A 19,981-nucleotide genomic window follows, 5' to 3' on the forward strand; every position below is an offset into this window, starting at 1 on the left:
TCTAAGGTATGTGTGGGTGCAGGACAAAGTACAAGGCATCAGTTGTGTAGTCTGGGATTGCTAGTAGAATTGAGGGGCAGATCCCTACCCAGGATGACCAATGAAAGTTCAGCGAGTAATTAATGTGTTCATTAATGAAGTCATCTGTCTTCCTAGAAATTTGCAAACATTTTTAGCTAATCTGAAAACTTTCTCCAGTCTCCACAGTTCAGCAAAGTTCAGTTGAAGCCTCTGTCATCCATTTCTTCACCCACTGCCAAATGATGTTCACTGATACCATCCGTGAGATTACATGTTGGCAGAATCTAACCAGGTACAATTGGGGCTATTCTAGCACCTGTACCAGGCAATGGGGATTTATGATCCCTGAGCCACTATCTAAACCACGCTTAACTCAACTACGCTTTCATCAATCATAATGAAGTGTCTGAGAAATTTCGTACATGGGTTACAATAAATTTGTCGAGAGGGGGGACACGATTCAGTTAAACATACGAAGGACTAATTATGGGTACGCCTGGAAAATATTAAAAAGGTTTCTGGTTGGCATGGGGAATAGGGGTGATTGCAGTGGAGACAGATCTCCTGCCTAGCAATGCTCAGCATTGTTCCTGAAACATATAGAATAATATAAATATCAGAAGCTGTGAAATGCTCACCAGAGCGATGTCCAGAGTCAGCTGAATCTGGCACCACTCCTTCAAGGGAACTGGGGTCAAACTGCGGAACGCGTGGGCTTCTCTGGAGACCAGTTCCACCTGGACGTGTAGATAACCTGGTGACAAATACAGAATCACAACAGTGTCAGTGGCCACTAACTGGACCAGATGTTCATATCATGACTATTAAAAAAGATAAATATAATATCTATCACCACCATCTCCACGGTATGTTTTATTCTGTCCGAGCATTGCAGACCATAACTAACCATGTCATGTATGAGAGATAACACCCGGCATGTCTGAGAGAGTTAATATCTGTCATTTTCTTTGTTCTAATTAATAGTATGAAATATTCCCGCCATACGTGTTCCCCACTGTTTCTGGACTAATCACAAACTGTTACACACATTGGTGTCATTACATTATAAATTTGAGCAGTGATAATACAATGATAAATGTAGGGACTCAGGTGTCAATACTGGGATTAAAACTATTTTTTTTAATAATTGTCTAATACCTTGATTGAGCCTTGGTGAGGACCTGCAGATACACTGATGCCTAAATAAAACACTTCTATTAAATCTGCTCATATACTTTGCAAATCAGAGAGGAGAGACTGTTTATGGGCAGATTGTAGAGAGCTGGTGTACTGGGCGGTACCACCAATATCCGCACCAGCGCCGGCTCAGCATCGGACAGGTGAAGGGCAGAGGGTATGATCAGTAAGTGTATGAGTAGTGTGCAGGGAGTGCAGGGAGTTTTAGTGCAGTGTGCAGTGTTTGTTGCTTTAATAGATAATGATTTATCCATCTTATGTCTGCGCAGTCTGGTAAGCGGGCCCTGGGGTGCAGTACAGGTAATCTGTACCCCATACTTGCCAACTTTTCGTCCTTGGATTCAGGGAGATCCCGGGGGAGGTAGGTGTGTGGGGGAGGGGCTTGATTAATCGCATCATTTAGGCCCCACCCCCTAAACGGTTGTCATAATTTTGGCCAATTACAGCAGGCTAAGATGACTCGATATTTGCATCATTAAGCCACACCGCCACAACATATCTATTGCGGGGTTGAGAACCGGGAGGTTGCCCTGCTCTCCCAGGAGCCCGAGAGGTCTCCCAGACATTTAGGGAGAGTTGGCAAGTATACTGTATCCTCCTCTCCCCTCTCTCTCTCTGTATGATGTAACAGAGTATGCAATGCCTCCTACCTCCCCGACTGACATGTATGTGTTTCTGGTAGTGCCAGTATGCAGGTGCCCTCCTATGCTTTCAGTGGGACATACTTGCACCTCAAACCTCCACCATATACCTCCCACCTCTCAATGTGAGGGGACAGTTCTGCCATCCGTGCGTTTGTGGCGTGAAACTGGGAAGTACACACTATGGTGCCTCTGGTGTGTGTGCTGAAATTGAAGGGTGTTTTGTGGGGTTGGGGTATATGTGATAATTGTCACATTTCTAATATATAAATCAAAGAAATGTGTAACAAGCGTGTAACGGATGTAAGGACGCAGATAGGTTGAACATACGTAGTACACAGCGATCTCCATTCCACCCGCTAACACCAATAACTTATACAGGGCACGTGGCTCTACCTGTGTCGGTCATCAGCACTGCAGGCGTTACGTAATCATTCTTGGCATCCAGATGGTGCAGAACGCCGCAGAACTTCACTGGACACCACTGCATGACGTACACCCAGGTGTTGAAACTGCAGCTGGGGAGAAGGCAGAACATGTCAGGATTAAATGGCAGGGACAACAAGATGGCCGACAAAGAATCAAGATGGCTGACACAACAAGATGGCCGACACAGAATCAAGATGGCTAACACAACAAGATGGCTAATACAACAAGATGGCTGACACAAGATGGTTGACACAACAAGATGGCTGGCACAAAAACAAGATGCCTCACACAAAATCAAGATGGCTGACACAGCCAAGTATTATATGAGAATACTACTCCAGTCAAACGATAAAGTAAAACGTTAACAGAATTTTTCATTTACTGAGCGATATTCCAGAATAAGTCATTGTGATATATTCACTGGGTGTTTTCACTTTTGTGCATGGCTGGAAAACTAACTAGTAAGTTTCTGCTGTATAATGGCCTCTATGTTAGGCAGTTTAACCCGTATTTGCTTTACAAAGCCTACAATGACGCATTGGCTTTAAATACCAGGATGCAGCTTTAACTCAAATCCTCACAGTATACTTCTGGTATTAATGCTATAGGTCATTTATCCTGATATGATCTTGTTCTGCTTGACGTGAGGACGAGGCAAAGAAGATTTCTGTTAAACCTGTATTACTGTATTATCAGTCTGAAAATAGTACCAGGAAAATCATATCGGATTCAATCTCCCAGCAAATATGCTTCAAAGTAAAATAAATAATTGAGTTATGAGAGAGAGATCGTAACTGAAAATATCAGTTGTGAAAATATTTGTTTCCCTCCTATATGCAGCATAATGACATCATTAATTATTATTACATTTATGGGGGTATTCATTTTAAGTAGTGCTGACACCTTGGTCACTTCTTGTGTGGAGAGCACTGAGTGGCTGGCTTGTAGCTGCCCAATCAGAGCCCTCAACACAAGAGATGTCCGAAATCTAAAATTCTCCTGCGTCCTCTGTCAGGACAGATGGTTGTTGATCAGTTTCGACATGGCCGGACTCCTGTTTTGGCTGGTTGCGTTGAGGGGACTGCTGCATTATAATTATACTCATTGGGGTAATAAAATGCTTAACGGCTGATAACCTTTCCTTACCTTATACTATTACCATTTAACTATAACTATAAATAAAACACAAAAAACTTAAATGTGGCGAAAGCAAAGGAAATTTATTGTAAGGTGGTGGAGAGAGAGAGCAGTCCGAGTCGACATCCACCAGGCAAACCAGGATGCCCCAGCATTTACCAGGGAACATCCACAAATGGGGGACAACCACACACCCTAAGGCGCACAAATCTACCTCAATGGAGCCACCGCCCCGGGCACTACAGAACCCTCTTCCTTTCAAGGCTAATGAAAGCAACCACAAGTCAACCCGGTCGGGAGGGACTTGGACCAAGACTAATAGCCCATTCCATTAAAAAAAAGGTGGGTTAAGTGTGCCCGATACCATCATGTGACCTTACCACTGGCCGTCGTACTGCCATTTCCGGCACTGCCACTCCAACACAACCACCAAAACCAAACTATACCGGTACTGTATAGCACTGAAACAATAACCATCAAACCACCATCAAACAGGGAGGGAGGGTGGGCAGCGTCCGGCTGCACAAGAGAGTGTTTCTTCCCCGCCCATCCCTAATATAACTTTCATAACCCCTCCCCATGACTCAGATGGGCTTCCTTCCACAGACAAAATATTAACCCCCAGAGTAACAATACAGTTCAATACAGCCTCAGCTTTTAATATCCTTCGAGCTTAAATACAGCCCTCAGTTCCTATTCTTGTTAAGCATATGTCTTATCAGGGCAGTAAAACAACGTGTATCAGAGTAACGACTAGCTTAGTTACATTAGCAGGTGACCTTCTTTGTTGTTTAAGCTCCCAAATAAAACACCACCTATAACAAACCTCACAATGGGGCAAATACATGGCCGGATTAAGGGGGGGGAACAGGGGGCACGTGCCCCGGGCCCCCCGCTCTCTGAGGGCCCCCGCCGCTGGCTGAGAAAAGAGAAGCTGTCACGCAGCAGCTACAAGACGGCAATCTAAAATGTACAGCAGCCGCGGTGCTGCTGTACACCTGGACTGCTAACAATGATCTGGGGGTAAATGTATGAAGCTCCGGGTTCTTCAACACCCGCGAGTTCAGCATCTTCAGCGCTTAAATTTAAAGTTTCCCTTTACAAGGCAGCACCGCTTTAAATTTAAGCGCTGAAGACGCCGAACTCGCGGGTGTTGAAGAACCCGGAGCTTCATACATTTCCCCCCTGGTCTGTCTGGAGGGGGAGGGTTTATATAATTGAGAGGTGCGCGGCTGCGTCAGGGGGGGAGGGGGAGAGAGACTCACAGCCGGACACACAGGAGTTAGATGTGAATCTTAGGTGAGTCAAAAAAAAGTGATAACACCTTTGTCTTGGACCTCTTCTGCATGAATAGCGATCATAACTGTTCTGTGTATGACTTGGAAGAAAGCTAAGTGTACAAAATGTCAATATAATATTCTTGAAATATAACTGAATAATAAATTTACTGAGTGTGAGAAACCGGGAGGAGGAGAGGACAAGGGGGGAAGAGAGTATGAGGCTGAGACAGTGTGGCAGAGAAAGGAACAGTGAGAGAGAGAGAAGGACAATGGGAGAAAGAGAGAGAACTAGAGAGAGAGGTGGAAAGAGAGAGAGAGGCAGAGTGGTGGGAGAGAGAAAAAAATAATAATAATATTAATTTAATGGTACAGTTTTTGCTATCATATATATTTATTTTACTGGTGTTGGTGGAATATTTAATGAAATGCTGTGCTGGTTTCGGGACTTAATTTATTATTCAGTTTGGGTCTAAGTTTGGGGAGAAGGAGGGCTAATTTATTAAAAATGAATATGAAATATTAATTGTCAGCAATGGTTGTGTAAAATGGGTTTATTTGTTACATGTGAATACTATTAATTTATTGCTGGTCTGTTTTTTTGGGGAGGGAAATAGTTTTTTTTTATTAAATATGTATGCTATTAATTCAATGTCAGGGCTAGTTGGGAGAAACAGTTCTATTATTAAATTTGTATACTATTCATTTTATTTAATTTTATATTCAGGCCTATTTGCAGGGAGGGATTCCTACTTATTACATGTGGGTGCTATTGATGTAATGTCAGCGCTGTTTAACATTTTCACGAACATTCCAGGATCTACACAAACAACAACTGAGTTTAAGACACCAGCAGCCACAGGCGGTGACAGTGACAAGAACAGGTAGGAGAGAGCAGGACAGTCTGCCAACTGTCCTGAATCTGGTGGGGCAGACCCGAATTTGGGTGACTGTCTCTCTTAGTCAGGATTTGGTCCAACTACAAGGACAGTGGGGAGAGATGTCCCCCTCCACACTGTACTACTGGTGAAGGCAGAGCTGTGGGCACCTAACAGTAGTGCACGCAGTATTGTCTGTGTATTTGTCTAAAATTATAGCCATAGTACACCATAGGGGCCCTCCTGTCTAAAGTGCCCCGGGCCCCCCAGAGCCTTAATCCAGCTCTGGGCATATTTATCAAAAGACGATAAACCCTATGGTCGCTAAGGAGTGTTAACGTGGAGGTAGGAATGTATAAAATAGTGGCATTATTTCAGAAGAGGTTTTGTGAGGTGCGAATTAACGGAGATACAATGTTTGAGTTCTAGCTTTGGGGAATACGTTACTGCACTGCATTTGTAAATTCTCATTTCCTTATTAATTTTAATATTTAATTCTGCCATACGCTGTTGTTAGGGTTGGACTGGCAATACGCAAGATTTTATGGCAAAATGCGTAATGAGGTGACTATTTCACAAAACAGTTTTGAAAATAATGTTTACTGTGACATGGAGAAAACTGTTTCTGTTTGGGGTAAGTGGTGCAGTGAGTCATAACATGTGGAAGTCAATAAGAAAATAATGTTCACTAAATGCAACAAGAATATATATGGATTTGAGATCAGTAGTGAAAAATCCAAAATCATTTTAGGACCTTCACCATTTTAAAGTTGTATCTCACGAGCATGAGAGTCATTTACCGAGGAGACATTGAGTAGCTCCACCTCTGTTTCTCCAGCACCCGGTTTCTGTATGGTGCCAGGGTCCTTAAAACCCCAAAGGTCTCCCCACTACAGGCATAAAGAAAGGTCAGGAGATGGACGACTTCTGCAAAGATTAAAAATAATCGACTGTTATTTCTACTGAATCAAAATACATGGACCATTGTCATAGCACAAATAGCCAACATCTCTAAGCACTTATCAGGGACACTTTGCTCCTAAGAGGGTGAATATAAGCGGCCCGACGCGTTTCACTCTAGATGTCATCTTTATGACTATGGGCCTGATTCATTAAGGAAAGTTAAGCAAAAGTAAGTAAGTAAAGCAAAACCATATTAATTTGGGGGGAGAAAAATTTAAAATGTGATGGCAGATATATATTTGAGGTAGGGCATGTCCAAGATCAACTTTAAATTTCAGTGTACAAATAAGCTATCAAGTATTCGTGTGATACATGATAAAACAGCCAGTATTTTCCTTATTTGCAAAATAATAAACTAATTTGCACCCCTTGCATTGTAACATGGTTTATCCAGAAAACGTGAGCAAGAAAACTTACTAAACTTTTTGCTTAACTTTCCTTAATGAATCAGGCCCAGTATGTTTATTATTATTATTATTATTATTATTGTTTATTTGTAAGGCGCCACAAGGTTTCCGCAGCGCCGTACATGGTACAAACAGTAGACTATACAGGGTAAGACAGTACAGAACAATAAACACAAAGTACCAGTACTTCAGAAACTCCAGGCAGGCAGATACAGTAGAGACGGAGTGGAAGAACAGGTATGGAGACAGGAGTGGAGAGGGGCCCTGCTCATGCGAGCTTACATCCTAAGGGAGGGTAAACAGAATCAGGTACATAAGGGAGCCAGTGAAGCAACGGGGAGAGAGAAAGGGGGCAGGGGAGAACCAGAAGATGTGAGAGGTTAAGTGGATGGTTGGTAGGCCTTAAGGAACAGGTGAGTTTTAAGAGCCCGCTTGAAGGAGCACAGATTGGGTGAGAGACGAATGGAGCGAGGGAGGTCGTTCCAGTGAAGGGGGGCAGCACGGGAGAAGTCTTGGATTCTAGAGTGGGAAGAGGTGATCAGAGTGGAGGAGAGGCGGCGATCATTGGCTGAGCGCAGGGAGCGGGGGGGAGTGTGAATGGAGAGGAGGTTAGAGATGTAGGGGGCAGTAGACTGAGAGAGAGCCTTGTAAGTGGTGGTGAGGAGTTTGAAAAGGATTCTGTAGGGGAAGGGGAGCCAGTTTAAAGGGAGCCAGTTTAAAGGGATTGGATATTATTTTTCATTTCAAATGCTCCACTTAAATATGTATATTAAATATTCCCAAAAAATTATAATAACAGACAAAAAGATTTGCATTTAGAATACTAAATAAGAGGAAGTATATTGTGCAGTTGGTCAGTAGAAAAGTAGAGACTTTTTCAGGGACAAATTGGTAAAACCTGGACCCGGGGAATGTCAGTAACCTGGGTGATGTCACAATAAATACATTGGTGGCCTCACCTTGCTCAGCCGGGCACTGTGGTATGTTGTCCTTCTGAAGCTTCCATATGAGGTCCAGATCCCATCGCAGAGTCTTCTGGTGGTCTTTGTATGGTCTATGATACGGTGGCAGAATTTGTATTAAGTGGGAAATTTTAGCCATCGCTTTGCTGTATGAGTTTCGGTCGGGCTTGTTAAAATCAATAGGATAATCTGAGATCCATGCCCTCAGGAGAACAACAGTCATATAAATGGGGTGCCTGAGGAAAAAGTCCTCTCTGTAGATCATCTGATCCGGAAAGTCCAACCTCAGTTCTCTAATTGACTGTGTGCCATTAGGACTGCACGTCCAGCGTTTTTTAAATATACCAACCAAAGGCTTTATGAGGGACGATGCTAATACATCAACATGTACCACCTGGCTCCTCTCACAGTGATAGAGGACCTCTAGGACAGGTCCCTTGGTCACCTCCACTGGTGGATTGAGGAACTCAATGAATGATCTGCTGACGGCAGTGTCCATAGTTCCTGTCTGAGATGTAACCAGCTGCATCCAACAGGACTGGAATATAAATAATATTAGACTTTTATCTAGTCTTATGAAAGCAATTCAACTATTCGAAGCAGAGTAGGAATATGTCTATAATGACTACTATAAAGAGCCTTTGTGTATTACTATTAATGATATTACTTTTAGTAATAAAAATCAAAGTGAACCTACAGGCCTCATAGAGGCTGATATATGACCCCACGACAGAGGCTGAAAGATGACCAAACGCAGAGACTGATAGATGACCACACACAGAGGCTGATATATGACCCCACGACAAAGGCTGATAGATGACCACACACACAGGCTGATAGATGACCACACACACACTGGCTGAAAGATGACCACACACACACATACACAGGCTGATAGATGACCACACAGTGGGGCTGATAGATGACCACACACAGAGACTGATAGATGACCACACACAGAGGCTGATAGATTACCACACACACACTGGCTGATAGATGACAACACACAGGCTGATAGATAACCACACACACAGAGGCTGATAGATGACCACACACAGAGGCTGATAGATGACCACACACACACAGGCTGATAGATGACCACACACAGAGACTGATAGATGACCACACACAGAGGCTGATAGATGACCACACACACACTGGCTGATAGATGACCACACATAGGCTGAAAGATAACCACACACACAGAGGCTGATAGATGACCACACACAGAGGCTGATAGATGACCACACACAGAGGCTGATTGATGACCACACACAGAGGCTGATAGATGACCACACACACACAGGCTGATAGATGACCACACACAGAGACTGATAGATGACCACACACACACACATACACAGGCTGATAGATGACCACACAGTGGGGCTGATAGATGACCACACAGTGGGGCTGATAGATGACCACACACAGAGGCTGATAGATGACCACACACAGAGGCTGATAGATGACCACACACAGAGGCTGATAGATGACCACACACAGAGGCTGATAGATGACCACACACAGAGGCTGACAGATGACCACACACAGGCTGGTAGATGACCACACACAGAGACTGATAGATGACCACACACACATACACAGGCTGATAGATTACCACACAGTGGGGCTGATAGATGACCACACACACAGGCTGACAGATGACCACACACAGAGGCTGATAGATGACCACACACACACAGAGACTGATAGATGACCACACACACAGAGGCTGATAGATGACCACACACAGAGTTGATAGATGACCACACACAGAGACTGATAGATGACCACACACACACACAAAGGCTGATAGATGACCACACACACACAGAGGCTGATAGATGACCACAGACAGAGGCTGATAGATGACCACACACACAGAGACTGATAGATGAAGACACACACACACAGAGGCTGATAGATGACCACACACACACTGGCTGATAGATGACCACACACAGGCTGATAGATGACTACACACACAGAGGCTGATAGATGACCACACACAGAGGCTGATAGATGACCACACACACAGAGACTGATAGATGACCACACACACAGAGGCTGATAGATGACCACACACAGAGGCTGATAGATGACCACACACACAGAGACTGATAGATGACCACACACACAGAGGCTGATAGATGACCACACACAGAGGCTGATAGATGACCACACACACAGAGACTGATAGATGACCACACACAGAGACTGATAGATGACCACACACAGAGACTGATAGATGACCACACACACAGGCTGATAGATGACCACACACACAGAGGCTGATTGATGACCACACACACAGAGACTGATAGATGACCACACACAGAGACTGATAGATGACCACACACACAGGCTGATAGATGACCACACACAGAGGCTGATAGATGACCACAGACAGAGGCTGATAGATTACCACACACACAGGCTGATAGATGACCACACACAGAGGCTGATAGATGACCACACACACACAGGCTGATAGATGACCACACACACAGGCTGATAGATAACCACACACACACACAGGCTGATAGATGACCACACACACAGGCTGATAGATGACCACATATAAAGGCTGATAGATAATCAGACACAAAGACTGACAGACTACCCTTATAATCTGGCATGTGGGTAATATAAGAGAATTACTTCTGTACATAGCCCAGTAACACATGTCTCCATCCCGCCTGCGTACCTGGCAGAGGATCAGGCAGCTGATGACTGTCTCTTCTACTTTTCGCAGTCTCATTTTCCTCTCACTGTTTCAGTATTTTCAGCAGGGACCATGGACTTAATCTGTGTTTGTTGTGTCCCACGAAGATCGGTGTCAGTTTCTCCCTTATAATCTCTTATAGTCTCAGAACGGGTCCCTGTCAGCACCTGCTATACAGAGATGGTAAGGTAATACGTGGAACGTAGCTCACTCAGCACATCAGGGGTTAATTAAACATCAGTAATAACTATTTACTTTGTTCAGCAAATCACCTTAACCTGTTAGTTCCAGGAAACCATAACCGCACCAGCTACTAAATACTGACACAATACAGAGCAGTGTCTCAGGTGTGTAACACCGCCAGCTATACACACTGCACAACACAACATAACGCACACTCCAATTCACCTGACACAACTGAGGCTCAGTTAAGGTGATTTATGAAGCACAGTACAAAGTTAAATATGGTATAAACTGCGCTACACAATACAGAGAACATTCTGGTAACATATATACAATTCATAGAGCATTCTAATGGCCTCGTTACAATACACTGGGAAACCTAATGACCACTATACAGTACATAAGGCATTCTGGTTATATGTGCACTCAATCCAGATAGAAATTATAGTGCATGGTCCATATAAAATAAATATAAATCCATATTTGTTCAATTACTATGAACAGACCGGGACAGGCTTAGAAATAATAATTAGCATTTTAATAAAGCATAAAATACGTTACAAAATCATGCTCAATGATCTCTTCTGAAGAAAGTGTAAGACGTTAAAACGATTGTTGGACGTGATTTTAACACATAGCACATTTTAGTGATGACTATAAAATACAACAAGCATTATAGTAACATATATACAATACAGAGAGTATTCCAGTGAATCAGGATTTGCAGAGGGGGTTTCCACACCACTTTGTCAGTGAGCGTGACCAGCATACATGGGGGCATGGCTATAATTTTAGAGAGTACTTGGTTGCTCTCCAACTCTCCTTCTCCCCATAATATACATTGGCAATGCTGCGTGCACTACTGTTAGGTGCACGCAGCTCTCTCTTTTCGAGCAGAGCCGTGTGAAGCAAGAGCAGGGTCCAGCCACCTCAATTATACAGTGCCCCAGGCTTGGAGTGGGGTTTCCAGGCACTGGTAACCCCCCCCCCCCCCCCCCCCCCCCTTGGTTTGCCTATGTTAATGTTCCAACACAGACAGAATTTTAGAGGCTGGTTCAATACACAGAGCATTTTAGTTACAACTATAAAGAACAAAGAGCATTCTAGTAACACAGAGAGCATTCTAGTGAGTGGTACAATAGAGAGAAAATTATTGTGACATATATACAATACAGAAAGCATTTTAGTGGCTATTTTACAATATAAAGGTCATTCTAGTGGCTGGTACAATACATAGAGCATTCTATTGACGACTATAAAGAACAAAGAACATTCTAGTAACACAGTGGGAATTCTAGGGACTGATACTATAAAGAAAGTATTCTAGAGGCCACTATACAATACAAGAAGCATTCTAATGATCAATATACAATACAGAGTCTTCCATTTTAGTGGAGAGTGCTTTTACCTTTTTAGCCTTTTACCTTTGTGCAAAACTAACCTATTTCTGCGACTGCTCAGGACGCGCAGGGTCATGGGGCCTGTACATACTGAGTCATATAGCAACATAATAATCACATAAAATAAAGTTTATTTCCGAGTAGCAGGTGTACGTCTTAGTACGTGCCAGGCAGACAACTAGGAAATGACTTGTCATGACTCGTGATGCCAGTAATATTATTTTTGTGTAATATCTAGGACAGTTTGGAAGGAGTTAATAGGAAAAATACACCTTCAGAGAATGGGATATAATCCAGAAAGTAAACTATCCTCTTCCTTATGCACAATAAGTCCGTAGCACAGATACATAAAGAGTTTCCTCTGGATGAAGGCGTATATCACACAAGCCACAGATTATAGACACACTAAACCCTGCAATGTTTGTATAATGGGTGTGAGATCTCTGTAGACAGAACTTTCTAAGCTCCAGGACACAGGAATACACAGTATTAAAGAGCTCTATGTATATCAGAAGACAGAGAGGACCTCACTCTGACTCTCTGTGTCTATAGGCTTCCTAAGTCCTCCTATGGATGGTGTCAATCACAGACCTGTCTGTGTATACTGTGTGCCACTTATCCAGGTGTTATACGTAGGTCGTGTCCTACTAACAGGGCCAGAGGAAATAGCATCTCTCCTTATTGCTGTTAGTTTAAGTGATCCGAGACCAGTACAACATAGGCAAGAAAGTGTATTCTTTAGTTATTAAAAGTTCCTTATAGATCATCTACATGTTACATGTTCTATGCAAAATATATATAACCATTTACATCAGTCCCTGACACAGTGGAGCTTACAATCTATATTCCCTAACACACACACACACACACACACACACACACACACACACACACACACACATACACACACAAACACACACACACACCATAGTTGTCTGCTCTCACAGAAGGTCCGGGAGACAAGCACATTTCTGGGAGTCCTACCAGACTCCCAGGAGAGCAGGGCAGCCTCCCGGATCCTGCAGACTTTGTAAAGTTAAAACGGAGGGGGCGGGGTTTAATGACGCTATTCTCCGAGCCCCACTCCCACCTGTCACTGCACTTCCCGGAAGAGAAACTGAGGAAGTAGGCAAGTATGACACACACTAGCGTGAATTTGGTCAGCAGCCAATGAACCTACCAGTATGTCTTTGGGGTGTGAGAGGAAACCGAAGCATCCAAAGGAAACCCAGGGAAACAAGGGGAGAACATACAAACTCCACGTGCATAAGGCCCTGGTTGGAATCTAATCCACAATCCCAGTGTTATGGAGCAGCAATGCTAACCACTATTTCCCCATACTACATAACTATACATATCTAATTTCATTTCCCGAGATAAAAGACACAGTCCAGCCTGAGGTGGAGTCCAGTTTACTCTATAGTTCAGGGTTCAGTGCTGTTAGTTGTACAGTCCAATCTAATGTATAGTTAGGTCAGTGTTAGGTACAGTCCAGTCTGTTATACAGAAAATGCAGTCCAGTATATTATACAGTCTACTCTGATGTATAGTCCAGTGTTATATACAGTCCACTCTGATGTATAGTCCAGTGTTATATACAGTCCACTCTGATGTATAGTCCAGTATATTATACAGTCTACTCTGATGTACAGTCCAGTCTGATGTATAGTGCAGCATTATGTATAATCCAGTCTGATGAACAGTCCAGTATTTTATACAGTCCAACCTCATGAATAGTCCAGTCTTCGGCACAGTCCAGTGTTAAGTACCAATTTGATAAGGGGCAGGGAGTGATGTGAATGTGTTCTCTGTACAGCGCTGCAGAATTAGTGGTGCTATATAAATAGCTGCTGATGATGATGATATACAGTCCAGTGTTAAGTGTAATCCAGCCTGTATTATATACCGTCCAGTCTGATGTACTGTCGCTGTTAGGTAAACATACACTACATATACAATATAACACATATACTAAAATATATACAATATAACACATATACTATATCACATACACTATAACATACATACTACAATGCATACACTATTACACATACACTATAACACACATACTATATGACATTTACTATAAAACACATTCTATAATACATACCCTATAACACATACACTATAGTACATATATACTATAAAACATATATTATAACACATACTTTAACTCATAAACTATAGCTTAAATACTACAATACTACAAACACTGTATAATACATACACACTATAACAGTTATGAATAAAGGTGCACAGCCTTCTATATACTCACTAAAATGTATTATAGACATCTAACATCTATAAGCAGCCATGAAATTGGTTTAACTGTGTTTTTAATATTTGTTATGTTATATGCCATGTGTATGGTTTCTTATACTTATATTTGAAGGATTTTTATTGTATAATACATTTTAGTGAGTATATAGAAGGCTGTGCACCTTTTTTTAATACCTGTATGTGCTTATAGATGTTAGGCAGAACCCGTATTATATACTTACATTTTCACACTATTACCCTCTGTGGTACGAAGTGGGTGCAGCGCTAGGTACTGTTTTTTCTTACATACACTATAACACATACACTATAACACATACACTATAACACATACACTATAACACATACACTATAACATATATACTATAATATATCATACTTGCTAATTCTACCGGAATGTCCGGGAGACTCCGGCATTTTGCGAGAGTCTTACGGACTCCCGGGAGAGTGTGGCAATATCCCGGATCTGCCCACTTCCTAGTGAAGTGGGCAGAATTAGCTCCCAAATGCAGCGATTCCCGGTGAATCGCGGCATTTGGCCCTGCCCCCTGCTGTCAAATGACGCATTTGCGTCATTACGTCATGGGGGGCGGGCCCAAAATGACGCACATTTTGGAGCCCCATCCCCATCACGCCCACCTCTCCCGGAAACCAACTTTGTCAAGTTGGTAAGTATGATATACTTATAGTATTACACATATACTAAAACACATACACTATAACATATACACTATAACACATACACTATAACATATATACTATAACACATATACTATAACACATACACTATAACATATACACTATAACACATACACTATAACAAATACACTATAACATATACACTATAACACATACACAATTACACATATATTATAACACATACATTATGACACATATACATTATAACACATATACTATAACACATAAACTATAGCACATATATATTATAACATATACTATAACACATAAATTATAACACATATACATTATAACACATACTTTATTACACATACGCTATAACACATATACTATAATGCATACATTATAACACATATACTATAACACAAACATTATAACACATATACATTATAACACATACACTACAACACATACACTATAACACATATACTATAACACATATATTATAACTTATATACACTACAACACATACACTACAATACATATACTATAACACATACACTATAACACGAACACTACAACACATATACATTATAACACATACTTTATTACACATACACTATAACACAATAACTATAACACATGCATTATAACATATATACCATAACACGTATACAATAACACATATACTATATCACTTATACAATAACATATACACTATAACACATATACTATATCCCATATACTATAACATATACACTATAACACATATACTATAACACATATATTATAACTTATATACACTACAACACATACACTACAACACATACACTATAACACATACACTACAACACATATACACTATAACACATACTTTATTACACATACACTATAACACAATAACTATAACACATACATTATAACATATATACCATAACACATATACGATAACACATATACTATAACATATACACTATAACACATATACTATATCCCATATACTATAACATATACACTATAACACATATATTATATCACATACACTATAACACATACTCTATAACACATACACTATAACACATACAATATAACATATACACTATAACACATATATTATATCACATACACTATAACATATATACTGTAACACATATACTATATCACATACACTATAACACATACAATATAACATATACACCATAACACATATACTATAACAAATATACTATAACACATACACTATAACACATATACTATAACACATACACTATAACACATATACTATATCACATATACTATAACATATACACTATAACACATACACTATAACACATATATTATAAAACATATACTATAACACATATACTATAACATATACACTCTAACTCATACACTGTTCTGTACCTCATCTCCTGACTGGGACTCTGTGATTCCCGGATCCCTGATCCTGTTACAGTTTCCTCCCAGTCTCTGTTTACCTGTAAGGACACGAGGCTTCTACAAGACCAGACTGACCACAATATATCATTATAACACCTGTATAACACAGGAGGATCATGTTACAGTTACAATGTGTCAGTATATCTGTTATTATATCCCGATAACAATGTATCAATCTTCTCCATTATATATGAACAGATTCCAGGACACCTGTTTATTGCAAATACCAGGGGTCCATTTATAAAATATTATCTTTATTTGTAGTAGTACATTGATCTATACTAATATATCATATATAATCTTACCTATACCAATATTAATAGCATATACAAGTAATATGTAGGGAGTAAAAACATGATGATAATTAGAGAGTTAAGATTGCAAATAGCGTTAATTACAGGACGCTCCAATTACTGTCTTCTGTGATTCTTAAACTGATATAAAAGGTGCCAGCGTATTACAAGCCGCAGCGCGAGGTACCAGCGTATTACAAGCCGCAGCGCGAGGTGCCAGCGTATTACAAGCCGCAGCGCGAGGTGCCAGCGTATTACAAGCCGCAGCGCGAGGTGCCAGCGTATTACAAGCCGCAGCGCGAGGTGCCAGCGTATTACAAGCCGCAGCGCGAGGTACCAGCGTATTACAAGCCGCAGCGCTAGGTACCAGCGTATTACAAGCCGCAGCGCGAGGTACCAGCGTATTACAAGCCGCAGCGCTAGGTACCAGCGTATTACAAGCCGCAGCCTACTTTACGGTCATTGGAGACTATAAATGTGTCTAGGTGTGCGAGGGGGGCACCGAACTATAGTGTAACGGTCACATGATAGAGCTCCCTCCGACCACTTTACATCCACTTCATAAAACGTTTCTGTATTTCTCCTACAACACTGCTTAGTTCAGTCTTATTTATAGGTTATATATTCATGAGGGAAAGGGGACATCAGGACTTTGTTACATGCACAAAATTTGCTTAAAAATACTATTGTCTAACTAAGTGTAACTCCACCAGCTCTCAGCGGCAAAAGTCTATGGGGGGTAATCAATTGACGGTGGGATCGCCGAAAATCCCGCGCTCCAAAAATATTACCGTTAATACGGTAACATCTCGCTTGATTTCAGCTCGCAGCTCAGGGAGTAAATTACCATATTAACGGTTTTCCCGCGCAGGATTACCGTAATATCGGTAATATTTTTGGAGCGCGGGATTATTGGCGATCCCGCCGTCAATTGAATATGCCCTTATGAGTGAAAATGATCATACTCCCATCTGTAAACATAGGAGAGCCCTAAACATGCGCCTGGGTACATAGTACGTAGTAAGCAAGGACCGCTCACATCCCCACTTAGCTCCACCCCACACTTGCCAACTTTTCATCATTGGCTTCAGGGAGACCCCGAGGAAGGTGAGCGTATGGCGGTGGGGCTTGACGAATCACATCATTTTGGGCTAAGATGATGCGATATTTGCGTCATTAAGCACCGCCACTTTTGCGGGGGCGAGAACCGGGAGGTTGCCCTGCTCTCCCGGGAGTCCGGGAGGTCTCCCAGAAATGTGGGAGTCTCCCGGACGTCCAGGAGAGTAGACAACTGTGCGCTAAAGAAAAGCAGCTAATGACTCTCTAGAAACTGAAGTGTCTTATACATTTCTGTCTCCATTACTGAAGTCATGTTGTCTTACCTGTCAGTCTTTGATTAAATCTTGGTCTCCATGAAAATGGCCACCTCCTTAGGCATCAATACATGGACATAGGACACAATTTCTGAACAGTGTCATCATGCCACAGATGGCGAATCCAACCACGTCTTGTACTGGCTCAGCATCAGGGAGAATGCCAGACTCTTCAGGGAGTGAAGGAGATCACCTCTATTTTTAGGGAGTCTCCCTGATATTCAGGGAGAGTTGGCAAGTATGCTCCACCATTCAGTCAGTGAACACTTTTATTCCTCCGCATACTAGCACATATCGGGAGTGTCATCACCAGAGACAATTTTATACTTGACCTCGGCAGTTTTGCCCTTTGTAAATTATCTCTAATATCTGAATTCCCATATTGTTAATCTAATGTAAATAAATGCAATTGTGGTCAATTGCCACATGATGGAGACAAATTCCATGTTACTTACACAGCATGTAAGCATGTAAGTCAGGAGTATAAAAATACAGACAATTAAGACAATATGGATTCATATTTAGGGTTATCTGTATTTATACCTTAAACATAAGCAGGAAAAGATGCACTCATGAGGTTTATTTTTGACATAAATCACTGACAGGCTATAAGAAAAATGTTGGTGTTTGTCATTTTCCCTAATTTTTCTTCAGGTTGCTATGAATAATTCTTGTTTCTTGACTACCACGGCAACCACAGTCACATGACACATAATGCAGTAAGCAGAGAGGATTTTGAATACCTTTCTGAGCTCTACCTGCCCTGTGACATCCTCGTCCTCACCCGTCTGCCATCAAATGACATGCTGGGAGCTTTACACAGTGTAGCAGACTGACTGTATATGTGTCTGGCAGCCATTCTTGTTTGCCAACTCAGAGATTTTGAAAAGGAGATAATGATTTGTAGGAGGACAACTAAGAAAAATAATAATAAAAAAAAAACTGTAGATTTAAAAAAAATAGTCTTTGTGGCGCGCGGAAATTGCTGGTGCTATATAAATAAATGTTGATGATAACGATTGCTGCATTAAATACAAACAACTGTTGTTTTCCCCTTAAAATTCATATGGGAATTGTATTTAGTGTCACAGTCCAAATGGAAACATCAATTGGTGGAATAAGTGGGGTTACTGCAAAAAGTACATTATCCAGTGTCTGGTGGACACATGGTGCTGTACTATATGTAATTCTGTGACATTGTTTCTGTACTATACATAATTCTGTGACATCCCCTCTGTACTATATGTAATTCTGTGACATTGTTTCTGTACTATACGTAATTCTGTGACATCCCCTCTGTACTATATGTAATTCTGTGACATTGTTTCTGTACTATACGTAATTCTGTGACATCCCCTATGTACTATACGTAATTCTGTGACATCCCCTCTGTACTATACGTAATTCTGTGACATCGCTTCTGTACTATACGTAATTCTGTGAATCCCCTCTGTACTATACGTAATTCTGTGACATCGCTTCTGTACTATACGTAATTCTGTGACATCCCCTCTGTACAATACGTAATTCTGTGACATCGCTTCTATACTATACGTAATTCTGTGACATCCCCTCTGTACTATACGTAATTCTGTGACATCGCTTCTGTACTATACGTAATTCTGTGACATCCCCTCTGTACTATACGTAATTCTGTGACATCGCTTCTATACTATACGTAATTCTGTGACATCCCCTCTGTACTATACGTAATTCTGTGACATCGCTTCTGTACT

At 41.4% G+C, this 19,981-nt stretch overlaps 1 protein-coding gene across 2 annotated transcripts in view; it reads right to left on the reverse strand.

Annotated features, from left to right (window-relative positions):
- LOC142140651 (protein sel-1 homolog 3-like) overlaps positions 1–16,705 on the reverse strand; it is a 58,279-nt gene extending 41,574 nt beyond the window's left edge. Inside the window, exons 1-6 of one of the 2 annotated variants that reach the window (XM_075198392.1) lie at positions 16,544–16,705; positions 10,623–10,807; positions 7,910–8,450; positions 6,381–6,507; positions 2,256–2,377; positions 660–775 (exon numbers count right to left, since the gene is read on the reverse strand). In XM_075198392.1, coding sequence (XP_075054493.1) covers positions 660–775; positions 2,256–2,377; positions 6,381–6,507; positions 7,910–8,450; positions 10,623–10,676 — 960 coding nt within the window. In that variant the 5' untranslated portion in view covers positions 10,677–10,807; positions 16,544–16,705. Of the gene's footprint in view, positions 1–659; positions 776–2,255; positions 2,378–6,380; positions 6,508–7,909; positions 8,451–10,622; positions 10,811–16,543 lie in introns of both variants that reach the window. The other variant, XM_075198391.1, reaches the window with a different exon arrangement.
- Positions 16,706–19,981: the final 3,276 nt, after the last annotated feature.

Source organism: Mixophyes fleayi, chromosome 2 (assembly GCF_038048845.1).
Source record: "Mixophyes fleayi isolate aMixFle1 chromosome 2, aMixFle1.hap1, whole genome shotgun sequence".
Classification (NCBI taxonomy): Eukaryota; Metazoa; Chordata; class Amphibia; order Anura; family Limnodynastidae; genus Mixophyes; species Mixophyes fleayi.